A 13666-nucleotide genomic window follows, 5' to 3' on the forward strand; every position below is an offset into this window, starting at 1 on the left:
TAGGTTTTGAACCCTCCCCGGGCCACATACTCGAGAGCGATCATCCTTTGATAAGATGCCGATGAATCTGATGAATCTACCTACCTGTCTCATTCGTCTGTGACGGTCGTGATAACGTTTTTCAAAGGAACCACTGTCACAGAGGGGTAATAGGTGAGCAGGCATGAGGCGAGCTCATGTTTTGCAACGGGCTTGTGGGAGTGCCTACGCTATACTCGATGAAGCAACATTTCCTGGGTATCAGTTGTTTGTATTTCACAACATCCCTGTTTTTATCCCTGGACGAAATATCTCAATCCTGCCTCCAAATTTCCATGAGGCGCTGCGAACCTGGGAACTACCCAGTTAAACAACCGGCTACTAAATTGGTGTTTCCATGTTACGTGTTATTCTGTGTTACTGGACGCCTTTGTATATTGTGTGCAACGTTGTAAACTTTATATTAGTTTTTCAATAATGATGGCGAATCAAATGGGATGCCAAGGAGGAGGGGGGGAAGAATTCCCCTGCTCGTAGAGAAAAAGAAAAACGGGTCAAACTGAACTTAAACAAACTCAGAGATTGGACCCATAAACTCAGGCATAAAAATAACGCTGGATAGACCAGGAGATGCAAGGTGGGCCAAACCAACCCTTTCCTTCTAAATGTTTTCGGGGCACCTAATAGTGCATATTTGCAGCAAGAGGTATTGTGGAAAGCGCTCCCAGAACGGCCCTCATCTGGTGCTAGGTGCCTCGCAGGCTGCCTCTCCCGAGTCCTGCAGAACAACGCTCACCATTTATGTTCATGGCGGGCAGCACCAGAGACATCTTGGGCCGCCTGCCCTTGTTGTGGCTGGTGGCAGGAAGCAGGAGATGGTCCTGCAAACAAAAGGAGACAGAGACCCATTGAAGCATTGTGTATACATCTCAGGTTGTTGTTCATTGTGGTGTGTGCACGTTGGAACAACTTAATGAATGGCTTGTTGGTACGAGTGGCTACGTGGAGATTGGTCGACACCTAGAGGATAATATATCATACCGTGGTCAATTCAAAAAGGTCACAGCCTAAGGGGATCTTTTTCATGAAAGCCATAAGGATCGAACCAGTTTCTGTAATGTATCCTTGAAATCAAACGCTCCTATCCGAGTATTTCTTTCTCTTGCCTGGTTTCAAATGTTTGAAGTTGCAAAGAGAAACGTTATAATTGGGATATCTATTCATCTTGGGGCTGTGGTGAACAACTCGATTTACAAGCTGTGGTCGTTTACCTTGAGCCTATAACTACAAACGCAGTGAATCAAAGTCCCCTGGAATTGGAGGGAACTGCTGCCTTGTGTTTGGTGAATCAGAGAGAGAGAGAGAGAGAGAGAGAGAGAGAGAGAGAGAGAGAGAGAGAGAGAGAGAGAGAGAGAGAGAGAGAGAGAGAGAGAGAGAGAGAGAGAGAGAGAGAGAGAGAGAGAGAGAGAGAGAGAGAGAGAGAGAGAGAGAGAGAGAGAGAGAGAGAGAGAGAGAGAGAGAGAGAGAGAGAGAGTCAATGACAGGGAGCCCGGTCTGTGTGTCATGATGACAGCCGCTCGGAGAGCTTGCGGGGCGAACGAATGCCTGGGCGCGGCTCTTCCAGAAATCCCCCCCCCCCCCCCCCCCCCACACACACACACACACAAACACAGATGCCCCCGAAATCCCCCGAAGTTCCCCCCCGAACCAAAGGCCCCAGCTAACTTTACACAATCGATTACACAGAGACACTTTTGATTCTCCCCCAGCGTACATCCAAGGAGCTGGCGACTGATGTTCGGCACTGAAGTGGCCCTAGAACCGTCTCGGTATACCGTACTCTGAACCGTACGCTGAAGCCCTGAGATCTGCCTTGTGACCGGACTTTAACCACGGAGATGCCTGGATGTTTTATTGCGTTGCACTAATTATGTTCCGTGAGGCCTTATTTACAGAAATGGACCATAAAGACAATCCAATCTTATCCACAACATATTTATTTTGGCGATTGAGTCTCAACGAGAGAGAGAGAGAGAGAGAGATATTACAGAGAAAGCATGCGTTCTTTAAAGAATCCATCGGTGCAATACTTTCCAAACAAGTATCCGCCCGATATGGAATTGGAATTTTAACTACAGCCGTGGACACTGTACTTCATCAGGCGCCTGCAGCTTTGACCAGCCGACACAGTCCGCTCCGGCTACCATGCCAACCGCTCTGAAACCTCATTGGATGAAAATCCTATGCAGTCAACGGTGGTGAGAACAGCGTTACCTTCACCTCAGCTCACTAAAACGTGCTTATATTATGACTTCACTAGGTGACACAAGAATCAAAAGAGGAGAAACATGACCACTCGGTGACCTGTACAAAAATGACATTTGACTTTAAATTCTAGGATTTATTTCCCCTGCTGAGAATAACTCTCACTTGATGAGTTATGAGTTACTCACTACAGCTGCAGCGCCCTGTACACGACCTCCTTATGATCCAGCTCAGCAAGGCAGACATTACCCCTCTATGCAAGGGCACCCAAAGGCCACCGTTAACCCAGCCTTTGGATTCTCCCCATGGGTGGTGCACAAGTCTGGAGCGTCACACAAGTGTTTTATTTTCTTTCTTTAAATCGACGACCAATTTCAGATTGAGTCCGATGCTCCGGAGGGCCTTGCAAAAACATGACACTGATCCTGGAACAGATACAGAAAGCCCTCCCCCACACACCCTAGAAACCCGGGGAAACCAAAAACAGGCAAATCCACTGGCAAAAACAACATAAGCCCTGCGAATACTGAAACAGAACAGGGCCAGTAGGGAACAGGAAGGTAATCCTGTGCACTTGGACATGTCATAGATCAGGTCAATATGGTTTGTTGTGGCACTGTGAAACCCAGATGATAAGCCTTAAAAGCGTTGCTCGAGCCAGAGTTGCGCCCTTTAATGCGTCAAGATTATCATTGTGATGGCGCCAACTGAATCATGCTTTTTCTCCTTGCACATATTTTGAGAATGATACCTGAATCCTCTCCCAAAATGACTCAACGTGAATAATAACAAATATAATGTGATTTGACTGCTGATAAACCAAGCCAATGCTGGGTGGCCATTAGAAATAGCCATACACCAAGCGCATAACAACAAGCAAGCAGGAGAAAATGAACACAGCGACCCAGCAATCGATGAAGAAAACAACATGTGCATGGACTACATCCGCCCATTGGTTGACGGTTGAAAAGCATTGTTTCACTGACGGATAAACGGCGATGAAAGCAGTGGAAAGAGTGGGGCCACACCGCTGGACCTGCACACGGGCAAACAATAGCAGTGTTTCCCCCCCTTTTTTTCCGCCTCTAATCAAAGTATTGCTCCGGATTCAGACGCCGGGGCTGCACGCGTGTCCCCGGGGCCAGCTCTCTGCTTATGTCTGGGGCCTTTGACTTTTTGTTCCCCCTCAGTGAGGTGATTGGTAACCATAATAACAGACTGTCGAACGTCGTCAACAGACACAGGCGTGCGCGCATGCGCGCGTGCGTGCGTGCGTGCGGCTCTGTTGGTGTGCGTGTGGTTCTGTTTGTGTGTCTGTCTGCCTGTTTGTGTGTGTTATTTAGGGTTCATTTTTGTGCATCTGCATTCATATCTCCGTCACTCGTGAGCGGACTTGAAACCGTTTTTCTGAGGATGACGTCATGCCATCGTATCTCGAGGATGTGACGATGCAAGGCACTGACGCTATCAGAGCTAGTCTCTGGCAGTTTCCCGCTCCTGCCAAAGTGCCTTTCCTCTCTTTACCCGCCTTTACCCACTCTTCAGTCGTAAAACGTCGTGACCGCAGCCCTCAGTAAACCGCCTCGGCACACGCACACACCGTTGGATATTTTCACGGCTCCTTAGCGTTAATTGTTCGAGTGTTTATCCGCCCTAATGGATGACAGCTGTATGCATCCTATGGTTTCAATTAAACCGCAATGAGCTACTTTCCGAAGTTGATCGAAAAGCGCCACACACACGCACACGCAAACACACACACTTCAAAATATCAAAGGATGTTTCCTGCTTTCATGCGTCGGGCCTTTTATTGGCGTAGACAAAACAGTAGGCCAGACCGCGTTGGCGTGTTGTCAGGGAGGAGGATGGATCAAAGCGCTCACCCTGCGGAACGACACCACGTAGAAGGTGTCTCCTCGCCGGTTGATCTCGTCGAAGAAGTCGCTGTAGGTGCGGTGTGGGGCGTAGTACACCTGCAGCTCACTGCCAGAGTTCCTGCGGGGAGAACAGTAGAAGGACCCTGAAATAAGTCGCATAAAAGATGGTATCTTCAGACTGACACTGGTTGCACTAAGCTCTCATTTAGGTCTGGAATGCACTTGGTTGCCGCGTCTCAGAGAAAAAATACCTCACCGCTGTTCCCGATCCCTGAGCGACTTGATTTATAGACACTTGGTCACGCAGCACCATTTTAAAGTTGCTCCCAATTGCATTGTGCTTTGTTTGCTCTGAGCCTCAGGTCACTTTGGAAGATAGCATCTGGCAAAAACGACTAAACCTGATTATACCGGCATGAAAATCGGAAGTCTGTGCATCAAAGAAGACGCATGTACCAAAAAAAGGACCCAAAAAGGAAGATATGCATCTCAGATGGATCCCAAGATGCATTCCTCTCGTTACCGTCGGCTCCTCTAAAGCCGGTCCTGTTGTTCTAGCAGGCGGTGGGGCTTGGGAAAACGCGGCCCAACTCCATCAATGACTCAGCGAGTGGCCCATGAGTTGCACAGTGGGAAAGGAGGGGAGAATGAGGCCGGGGCTGGGCAACAACAACACCGGCGGTAGGGTCAACGGCGCGTCCCGCTGGAGCTACAAAACGCTTGGTTGGGGTTTTACGTCGTTGACGCATAGTTTTCTATCCGACTATTGGCAAGGAAATATACAATTAGTGGATAAAGACCCGCTACCGAAACAACAAAGTTCCCCAGCGAAAACACTGAAAGCTTATTGGGATTTCAGTTTCATCATGAATTTATGTAAATCGATCCTTTTAATGCTTACAAAAACTAGCCTAGCTCGTTTTCGTGTTGTCGAGTTTCTTAATAAAAACGTTTGAGTCTCCAAAAGTGAGGCCAAAATCCACACCCCACATCTACTGGTTGCCTAGGTAGCCACATTGCAGCCCCCCCAACACATTCCCCTACAAGATGGAAAAAAGGAAAAAAAATAAATTTGGAAAAAAGGGCAGGGCCTCCATTCGGCCACTTCATTTTCTATGAAGTTCATTTTCTATGAAGTTCATTTTCTATGAAGTTCATTTTCTATGAAGATAACAGTAGACATGTCACCCGTGCTTATACTCACTTTTCCGCTGCGTTTTCAGTGTATCGCACCGTCACTATCTGGTTGACGTCCTCGTCCTTGTTCGTTTTCTTTTAGAGAAGAGAAAGAGAGAAAACATAAGACATCAAGGACTCCAACAATCTAGTATGAAAAGTAAAGTAGACCCTCATGTCTTCAGTGTAAGGAATGCGACTCCAGTGCTAAATAGATCCCCCCTAAATTGTAGTCAAAGAGTTTGAAAACAAGCTTTTAGCGGTCAACAATGAAACAATCAGAAAACAATGAACGCTGACCTTGCAAGAACACATGTGTTGAACATTGAAAGAAGAAGAAAAAGATCCTTAATAATCAAGACATGTTTGGCCCGACTGGATATTCTGGGGGTAAACAGGTCCAAAGCAGATGGGAAAACCAGTGGCTTACAAATGGTAAATATTCCATCCAGTGATGATTGAAGAAGAGCCCGAGAATGACGTTATGCACCACTGTTGACATTGGCGGATTTGGTGGATATTCAAGACAAAAGCAAAAGGCAGCGATGGAAAAGAAGCAGGGGGAGAGGGCGGCACTATTCTACACCTCTCCTCCGACAGTGTGTTCTCTCTCTCAGGGCTGTCAGATTAAAACGGACAGGAATGGGAAGAAGAAGGGAAAACAGGTGGTGGGAAAAGGCGAAGGGAAGGAGCGCCTGTTGGCGCAACCGGTTCACGCTCGGCAATGGCGTGTACGGACAAATCGGAACGTGGACTCAACTGCTGTTTGGGTAACGGTACTCTGAGGTCTTGATTGACATGTACTGCTCTGTAGACAGGTGTGGAAAATAGGATACACAAGAACCGTATTGTCTGCATATAAATACATGTATGTGACACTTTTAACATTGATTTTATGGTAAGGCTACTAGTGAACGGGGTCTGGCCCCCGAGTTGAACTCATCTGCCGTCCAGACTTTGCATGTGGGGTTCCGATGGTACGAGCTAAGTAGCAAAAATCATCTCCTCTGAGAACATCCCAAGAACAGACTTTGTCGTTTTCTGTTCTCATGTTTTCTGCCCTTGTTGAGGTTGAAGTCAAATTAAAATCACCAAACCACCGACCTTGTATTCCTACAGCTAGTCCTGACTCACTCTTTTAAATTACAGTTGCTACAATTTCGATTGAATCCCCTAAAAGGTCGTCGGCCTCACTCGTCCCGTCGCCTCGGTGACGGGACGTTGTGTAAACGGCTCAAAAGAGACAAACGGAACGGCTTCGGAAACACCATAACCGCGCTACTTATCCGGAGCGCCGCAGTTCTCCCACTCACCAGGATGGTCCGTGTGGGTTTCTGCTGGCTGTTACTCAAGCGCCTGGACTTGGTCTGCTCCACCTCGTGCCGATGGACCCATCCCCTCAGCTCATTGACCAACCTGCTCACCGATAGGTCGACAAGAGAGACGGTGTTAAAGCCCAAGTGATTCAGGAAATCTGAGCAGAACCGGCACTTTGGTCCCGGGATGCGACGGAAACATTGGAGCGGGGTGTACTTCATGCACTTGGTCCTGTTGACAGGAGGCTGGCAGGCAGGTGCCGTCCTGAGGAAAGAGGGATCCTTGACCACCATCAGGGCCTTGTCCTCGAACCTGGGATCCAATCAGAACAAAGAAAGAAGACAGAGGAAATGATTTGCTATTGAGTAGACAAACACATCAGACATTCATTAAAGGCAACACACTGTAAAACTGATACACGTATTAATCAGCTAAGGAGGTAATCATTCTCAGACAGGCCTGGAGGACATTAGGGTTCAAAAACAGAATCTTTCAGCGTGGAGTCAGACACCCTCGTAACGAAACTCCAAAAAACAAGTGAACGAAACAAGTGAAAACAGGGAAACATGATCGAGGCTGAGAATGATGAAAAGAACGTCCAAATATCGAATAACAGTGTTTCCCAAAAAACGAAGATTAAAAGCAAAAAAATTGCAACAGGTTCCACATGTTGGGGGGAATGCTTTGAACACCAATCGGGGGAACCTGGGAGCCCCGATGGCAGCTCATGTTGGAGCGTAGGTGAGGCACCCGTGGGGAGTGGGGTTAATGCGACCGACCGACCCACCCTGGAGGAACACACGGATCCCCAATGTGGGGACAATTAGGCCTCTGTTGAAAGAACAACATTCTTGGGTGCCTGCCATGCGCCCCGACGGCCAAGAGAATGATCCAACGTATGTTTGGAAACGCAGACGTGCGCCGGAGAGAAAGTACATGATCTCTGGTAGCATGTGTGTGTGTGTGTGTGTGCACTGTGAGTGGTTATAAAGACATAACCAAATTACATAATATAATATATAAGTTATTGTAATACCAAGCAAAACGATAAGGTAGTGAACTAGAAATCTGCACAGCGAGAGATGTTTTTCCTATTCCTATTTATATGTACTCATTTATAATTTGAGCACACATACTTTTTTTTTTAACATCATTGAGTTTATTTATCCAGCTATCTATCTATGTATATATATTGATTCACTGAACATCACATATGTTAAATCGACACACTATAGTTAAAGGATTATCCAAAGTCCAGCAATCGTAACCATTGCTCGTAACCATTAAGAATTCCAACTGGGCGCATCTCAGTCCACAGTGGGTGCGCAGTGGCGTTTTGACACAGAATGGATTTGGACACGCGTGGATCTGTTTGTTCTTATGCTCCAACTACTAGAGCTATGGGAGCGGCTGAACACTTCTTTAGAATAGAATGGATGCCAAGTCATCATCAACTGCCCGATTTCAGGCCGCACGAACGAAAATCATGGCTGATTTTTATCTCCACATAGATCAGGACAGATCCTTTGAGATGCAGGATTAAAGAGAGCTTGTGTTAGTAGAACAGAGAGGCCAAGGACAACACCGATTATTCTCACTGCTATCCTGAACTCGTCACTGCATACATTTGTACAGCTGCTCTTACAGGGATTGTGTGGGTTTGATTGTTGCCAGCCTCGCTTGGAAGTCTCTTTGGGTAAAAGCGTCTGCTTAACGACTAAATGTAAATGATGCTTGGCTGCTCTGTGATTTCGTCATGAACATGAAAGCATCCATGGACATTAACATACACACATGCTATGGAGAGTGTGCTACCACACCCAGTCTGGCCTTAGTGTGGGTATGCATCATTGCAGAGCAGAAAAAAAGAAAAAGAAAAAAGTAGGTCCTAAAAATACTGTACATGAGCATTTCATACAATTCTAATTTCAACTACATTAAGTGACTCTCGGCCATAGATCTTTCCGAGGCTGGTTTCTGGGCATATTCCTCTGAGTAATGCCGTCATGCCGGGGTACAAGTGCCCCATTATGTGGGACCAGGTGAGGACGTAAGCCGTCCACAGTCAGTGGCCACCTGTGAAGGCCTTTCTTCATAATGAAACCGCTGCCACAGGCTTTATTCCTCCCCAGAGATCTCTATACCCACCCACAGCCTGCAGAACCCACCGGCCTGTTCTCTCACTATGTCCAGTGATCCCTTACTCGATGTTCTGGAACTGGGTCCGCAAGACCGAATATGTCAGAACATAAGTGCTCCCATAATCCTCACATATGATACCATGTTCTAACACACACACACACACACACACACACACACACACACACACACACACACACACACACACAGTTGTCTTGTGCGACTCGCTTGTCTCTGTCAACTTGCCCTGCCAGAGCTAATGTGTTCCTTCCTGCCTGATTTCAGCATTATGTCACCAGGTAACCCGATACCATACATACATGGGTTGCATTCAAACGGGACCTACACCACACACACACACACACACACACACACACACACACACACACACACACACACACACACACACACACACACACACACACACACACACACACACACACACACACACACACACACAGGACTCTGACAGACTGGCGAGGAAAGACAGACGCGAGGATCAACACACTCATACACATTGGCTCACACACAGTGCAAAACAGGGTTCTTTCTAGCACCCATCGAAGTCAGACAGGGATGGAGAGGGGGGGGAATAGGTACCAGACAGGAATGTTATTCAAGCAATCTCGTAATGAGCCCGGTCGACTGGACCCCCATGTCCCAGGAGGGTGGGGAGAAAAAAACACATGAAAATCGATTACTCTTTAGAACAATAAACTTTTACCTGTGTCATGTACAGCCTCAGTACCAACGCCCTGTCCTGCCAAACATGCCCCAAATCAACCCCTAAAAGCAAAGCCCTAAATCCACCCCCTCCTGCCCCTACCGCCACCAACTCCCCTCCCCCAACTAAACATAGGCGTGGAGTCTCGTCTAAAGAGGCAGGCGTTAGGACACAGTCCGTCATCGGCCTTTGCACACACGCCGACCCGCACCCAGTAATGAGCTGTGGCGGTCTTTCAGCGAGGCACAGGTGCATCCTGGTCCGAGGCCGACCGGTCACGTAAATACTCAACGCACGGGCCGGGGGCTTTGGTGGAGGGGGGGGGGGCAGTACCTGTCTGTCGACGGTGCGGGGCCTCCTTCGCCGGGCTCGGGGCCGGCCTCGGCCTCCGGGGAGAAGCCAAGCAGGTGCCTGCCGCTGGCCTGCATGGCGCCGGCCTGCTGGGCTTTGGAGCCCGGCCCCCCCTGGAACACGCTGCACAGGGAGAGAGGGAGGTTAAGGGGAGAGGGAGGATGGCTGAGGAAACCAAAAGAGAGCTGGATGTAACCCACTTCATTACTCAGAAGAACCAAGTGATGGAAGGAAACGATTGCCAAATTCCTAAGTTCCCCCCCATCCAATGCACCGCAGGGTCTTAAGTCACCACCGGAGTTCTGACCTTATCTGCATGACGGACCTCAGGTAACACATTTCACATTTATACCCGTGGCACTTATTTATTTTGGCAGACGCTTTTGGTCCAAGTCGAATTACTTAAGTGCATTCAACGCTGAAGATGCAACGCCAAGGGCGCAGGAATCATTAGAGCAAATAAAAAAATCATCAAATAACCTTTTGAGTGTTACGACACCAGCGTCGGTGAACCCCACACACACACACACACACACACACACACACACACACACACACACACACACACACACACACACACACACACACACACACACACAGAGGGAAACAAACCAAAGAGTGTATTATTTTGTATTGTTTCAACGCTAACAGAAACTTCCCCTTAAAAGTGTACAGCACTTTAGGAGCAATTAGAGACCTTATCTCACTGCAAGTCACTAAACCAGCACCTACAAAAGGAAGTGCCCGAAAACAAACTCCCGCACTTTAGTGGGGGTTCTGTGTCCGCGGTGGCACACTCACCTCATGGGACCGACGTTGATCATGAGGAAGACCACGACCACCATGAGACACACGGCTCTCCTCTTGGGGGCGGTGGTCTTCAGGACTGTGTTCTGCAAGGGAAACCATGGGTCAAGATGCAGTGCATACAGTCCGCTGATTGCTATTGAGTGGAAGCCTTTAACCAAAGCAACTCACAGTCAATTCATATTGGATATTTTAAAACATGTCATTAACAGCAGCAGGTAGGAGGGTTGTGTGGGCAGCTGTCGAATCTTAGGGCAGCTGGCTTTGGAGATTGAAGCTGATTCCTTTAGAGCTAGGAGTCGAAAACCCTCTAAACACTGCACTATCCTCCCCCCCCCCCCCCCCCCCCGCCAACACCAAATCAGACATCCTACTACTTGTGGAAAATACTTGGCCGACGTCCTAAGAAGAAAATGCCTTGATTGCTCATAAATCGGACAAATGCATTTCTCTGCAAACTTATTTTTCTGCAATACCTACACCACAGGGATTCTGTAACTTGCCAGACTCTCTGACGGCATTATCCACATTGTGTCTGGTGAAGTCAGGCTGAGACGTGCCTGATTTATTTTGATCTGATTTCCCCATCTCCAAGGAGATTCCCATTCTTCAGCAACCAAACCGCAAACCACATTGAGTGCACAACAAGCCTGTCAACAAAGGACTTCCTCAGGCTACGTCAACTGAAGCGTGCCGTCCAAATGAGACACTGTCTCGGTCCCCTCACCTCGGTCAGCAGGCCGTCCAGCCGTTTCTTGAGGTGGCCGTTCTCATTTTTGAGCACCTCGTTCTCGGAGAGCGCCATCTTCAGGCGCACCTCCAGCGTCTGCAGGTACTCCTTCTTCTTCTTCCGGGAGAGCGAGGCCGACTCGCGGTTCTTGATCATCCGCTGCTGCCTCTGGCCCACCTTGGACTGGGGGGGGGGGGGAAAGAAAGAAAGAAAGAAAGAGATACAGAGAGAGAGAGATACAGAGAGAGAGATACAGAGAGAGAGAGAGAGAGAGAGAGAGAGAGAGAGAGAGAGAGAGAGAGAGAGAGAGAGAGAGAGAGAGAGAGAGAGAGAGAGAGAGAGAGAGAGAGAGAGAGAGAGAGAGAGAGAGAGAGAGAGAGAGAGAGAGAGAGAGAGAGAGAGAGAGAGACAGAGAGACAGAGAGATTTCACATATTAGAACTAATTTCATATTTTCTTCCAGGTCACGTCCGTTATGGAATGGCCGGAGTGCTTGTCGTTGTTTAACGGTTGTCGACAACTGGGAAGCCACAACACAGTCGTAATCCGACCATCTGTGGCATCTGCTGGTCTTGGTCATACACTAAACACATAGAATGACTTCATGTTCATACAAATGCTTGAAAGATTGGGTTCAGCTTCTATTAAAGATTGACTGCCAAAGAAACGGCCAAGCCACAGCAACACAGACACCCGCAATCTGACATTTGAAATACACAGACCTTTGTTCATTCCTTTTTTAAATTTAGTTTTGTGGCTTTGCTCATCCACACGAGTCTCTTCCTTGTTTCAATTAAAATGAAAACAAACGTTAAACCATGTGCACACCTGTGCCATCCCCAGTGCTCGGAAACCCAGCTCTCTGAAGCAGATGAATGGGATAAGCAGGCGGAATGTAAGAAGTGAAGTCTAGGAGAACAGCGGGGCTGATAAGGAGCTTGACAAATTGGAGACGAAGTGAATGGAACTATGTGGGAGTCTATGAGGATGTGTGCTACAGTGCAGTGCTGGTGTGTGTCTTCATGTGCGCGTGCATCAGCCAGTGAGGGCAGGGCAGGATGTTCCTACGTGGAAGCCTAGCCTGGCCTCCTCTGGTTTGGAGAGCCACATTGTTCCATTACAGAGGACAATAACAAACACATGTTGGGAGACGTGTCACAGTCTGACCAAAGAAAAACAGAATCACGCACGCCTGGTAAATAACCCCCGACCTACTGCGAGTCCTCCAGTGTGCATACACGGTCACTCTCGTGTTTAAGGGGAATTACACGCCCTGGCTGAGTGGTACATGGTGGTGGTGGAGGCGGCTGTGGTGGTGGGGTTGGGGGGCACATCAAAGGGGTTTTAGGGGAGGAAGGTGCGAGGGGGTCCCATCCCCTCGGGCCGTGCCGGAGGATGTGTTTACAGGGCCACGTCACTGCATGAGGAGGAATGGGCTTTGAATCGCGGATGTAAACACCGGGACATAGCATGCATGTACTCCATACGGAAAAACTGTGCAGCTGTAGTGACTCCTGATAACTGAAGAGCTTGAGCTTTGCACGCTCGGTCTCTTCTCTGAGTAAACCGGGCATCTGCATCCTCTTCGCCTGCGTGGTTCACTTGGGAAAACGACCTCATCGAAAACGGTCCGAAACGATGGATATATGAGCTTGCTTGCTTGTTTTCCCGCCCCCGGTTTTAGACACAGACCTAACAACAAGCTAATAGGTTGTTGGGTTTGGCATTAATAAAAAGGGCAAAGGAGTGCTAACTGAAAATCAAAGGCTTGTTGGGGGAGAGGGGGGATTCTTTGTGTGTGTGTGTGTGTGTGTGTGTGTGTGTGTGTGTGTGTGTGTGTGTGTGTGTGTGTGTGTGTGTGTGTGTGTGTGTGTGTGTGTGTGTGTGTGTGTGTGTGTGTGTGTGTGTCTCTTGCAAACAAAACACACAAATGCTAATCCACATGGCCGACAGCTACAAAGAGTCAAAAGCCTTCATTGTCCGGCTAGTTCCCGGTCGCTCCTCCGTGCCCTCCCTAATCACTCTGCTTAGACGGTGTGAACGCTGTGGGCCGCTGAGGGGACCCTGGGACCCCTATAGCCCGGGCTGGGGATGAAGTTGTTTGGAATCTGTATTTGTGTTTCGTCTCCTGAGAAACGAGACTGTCTCAGGCTCCGATGTGGGAGCCTCTCAGGCCCCGATCTGGGACCGCTGCCATCGGGCCGAGCCTGGGAACTTTGGAGGAACATGTCCACCCAGAGAAAGAGTGGGGATGGGGGTTGGGGGAACTTCACCTCACGCCACAACAATAGAGTTGACCAGA

The 13666-nt window shown here is 48.5% G+C and overlaps 1 protein-coding gene across 1 annotated transcript in view; it reads right to left on the reverse strand.

The window, feature by feature from the left end:
- The window catches only part of atf6 (activating transcription factor 6), a 39827-nt gene that overhangs the window by 6776 nt on the left and 19385 nt on the right, over positions 1 to 13666 (reverse strand). The window contains exons 8-15 of the mRNA XM_060067440.1: positions 11363 to 11548; positions 10630 to 10721; positions 9811 to 9951; positions 6831 to 6926; positions 6611 to 6713; positions 5326 to 5393; positions 4128 to 4239; positions 776 to 860 (exon numbers count right to left, since the gene is read on the reverse strand). Coding sequence (XP_059923423.1) covers positions 776 to 860; positions 4128 to 4239; positions 5326 to 5393; positions 6611 to 6713; positions 6831 to 6926; positions 9811 to 9951; positions 10630 to 10721; positions 11363 to 11548 — 883 coding nt within the window. The remainder of the gene's footprint in view (positions 1 to 775; positions 861 to 4127; positions 4240 to 5325; positions 5394 to 6610; positions 6714 to 6830; positions 6927 to 9810; positions 9952 to 10629; positions 10722 to 11362; positions 11549 to 13666) is intronic.

This window comes from Gadus macrocephalus, chromosome 12, assembly GCF_031168955.1.
Source record: "Gadus macrocephalus chromosome 12, ASM3116895v1".
Lineage (NCBI taxonomy): Eukaryota > Metazoa > Chordata > Actinopteri > Gadiformes > Gadidae > Gadus > Gadus macrocephalus.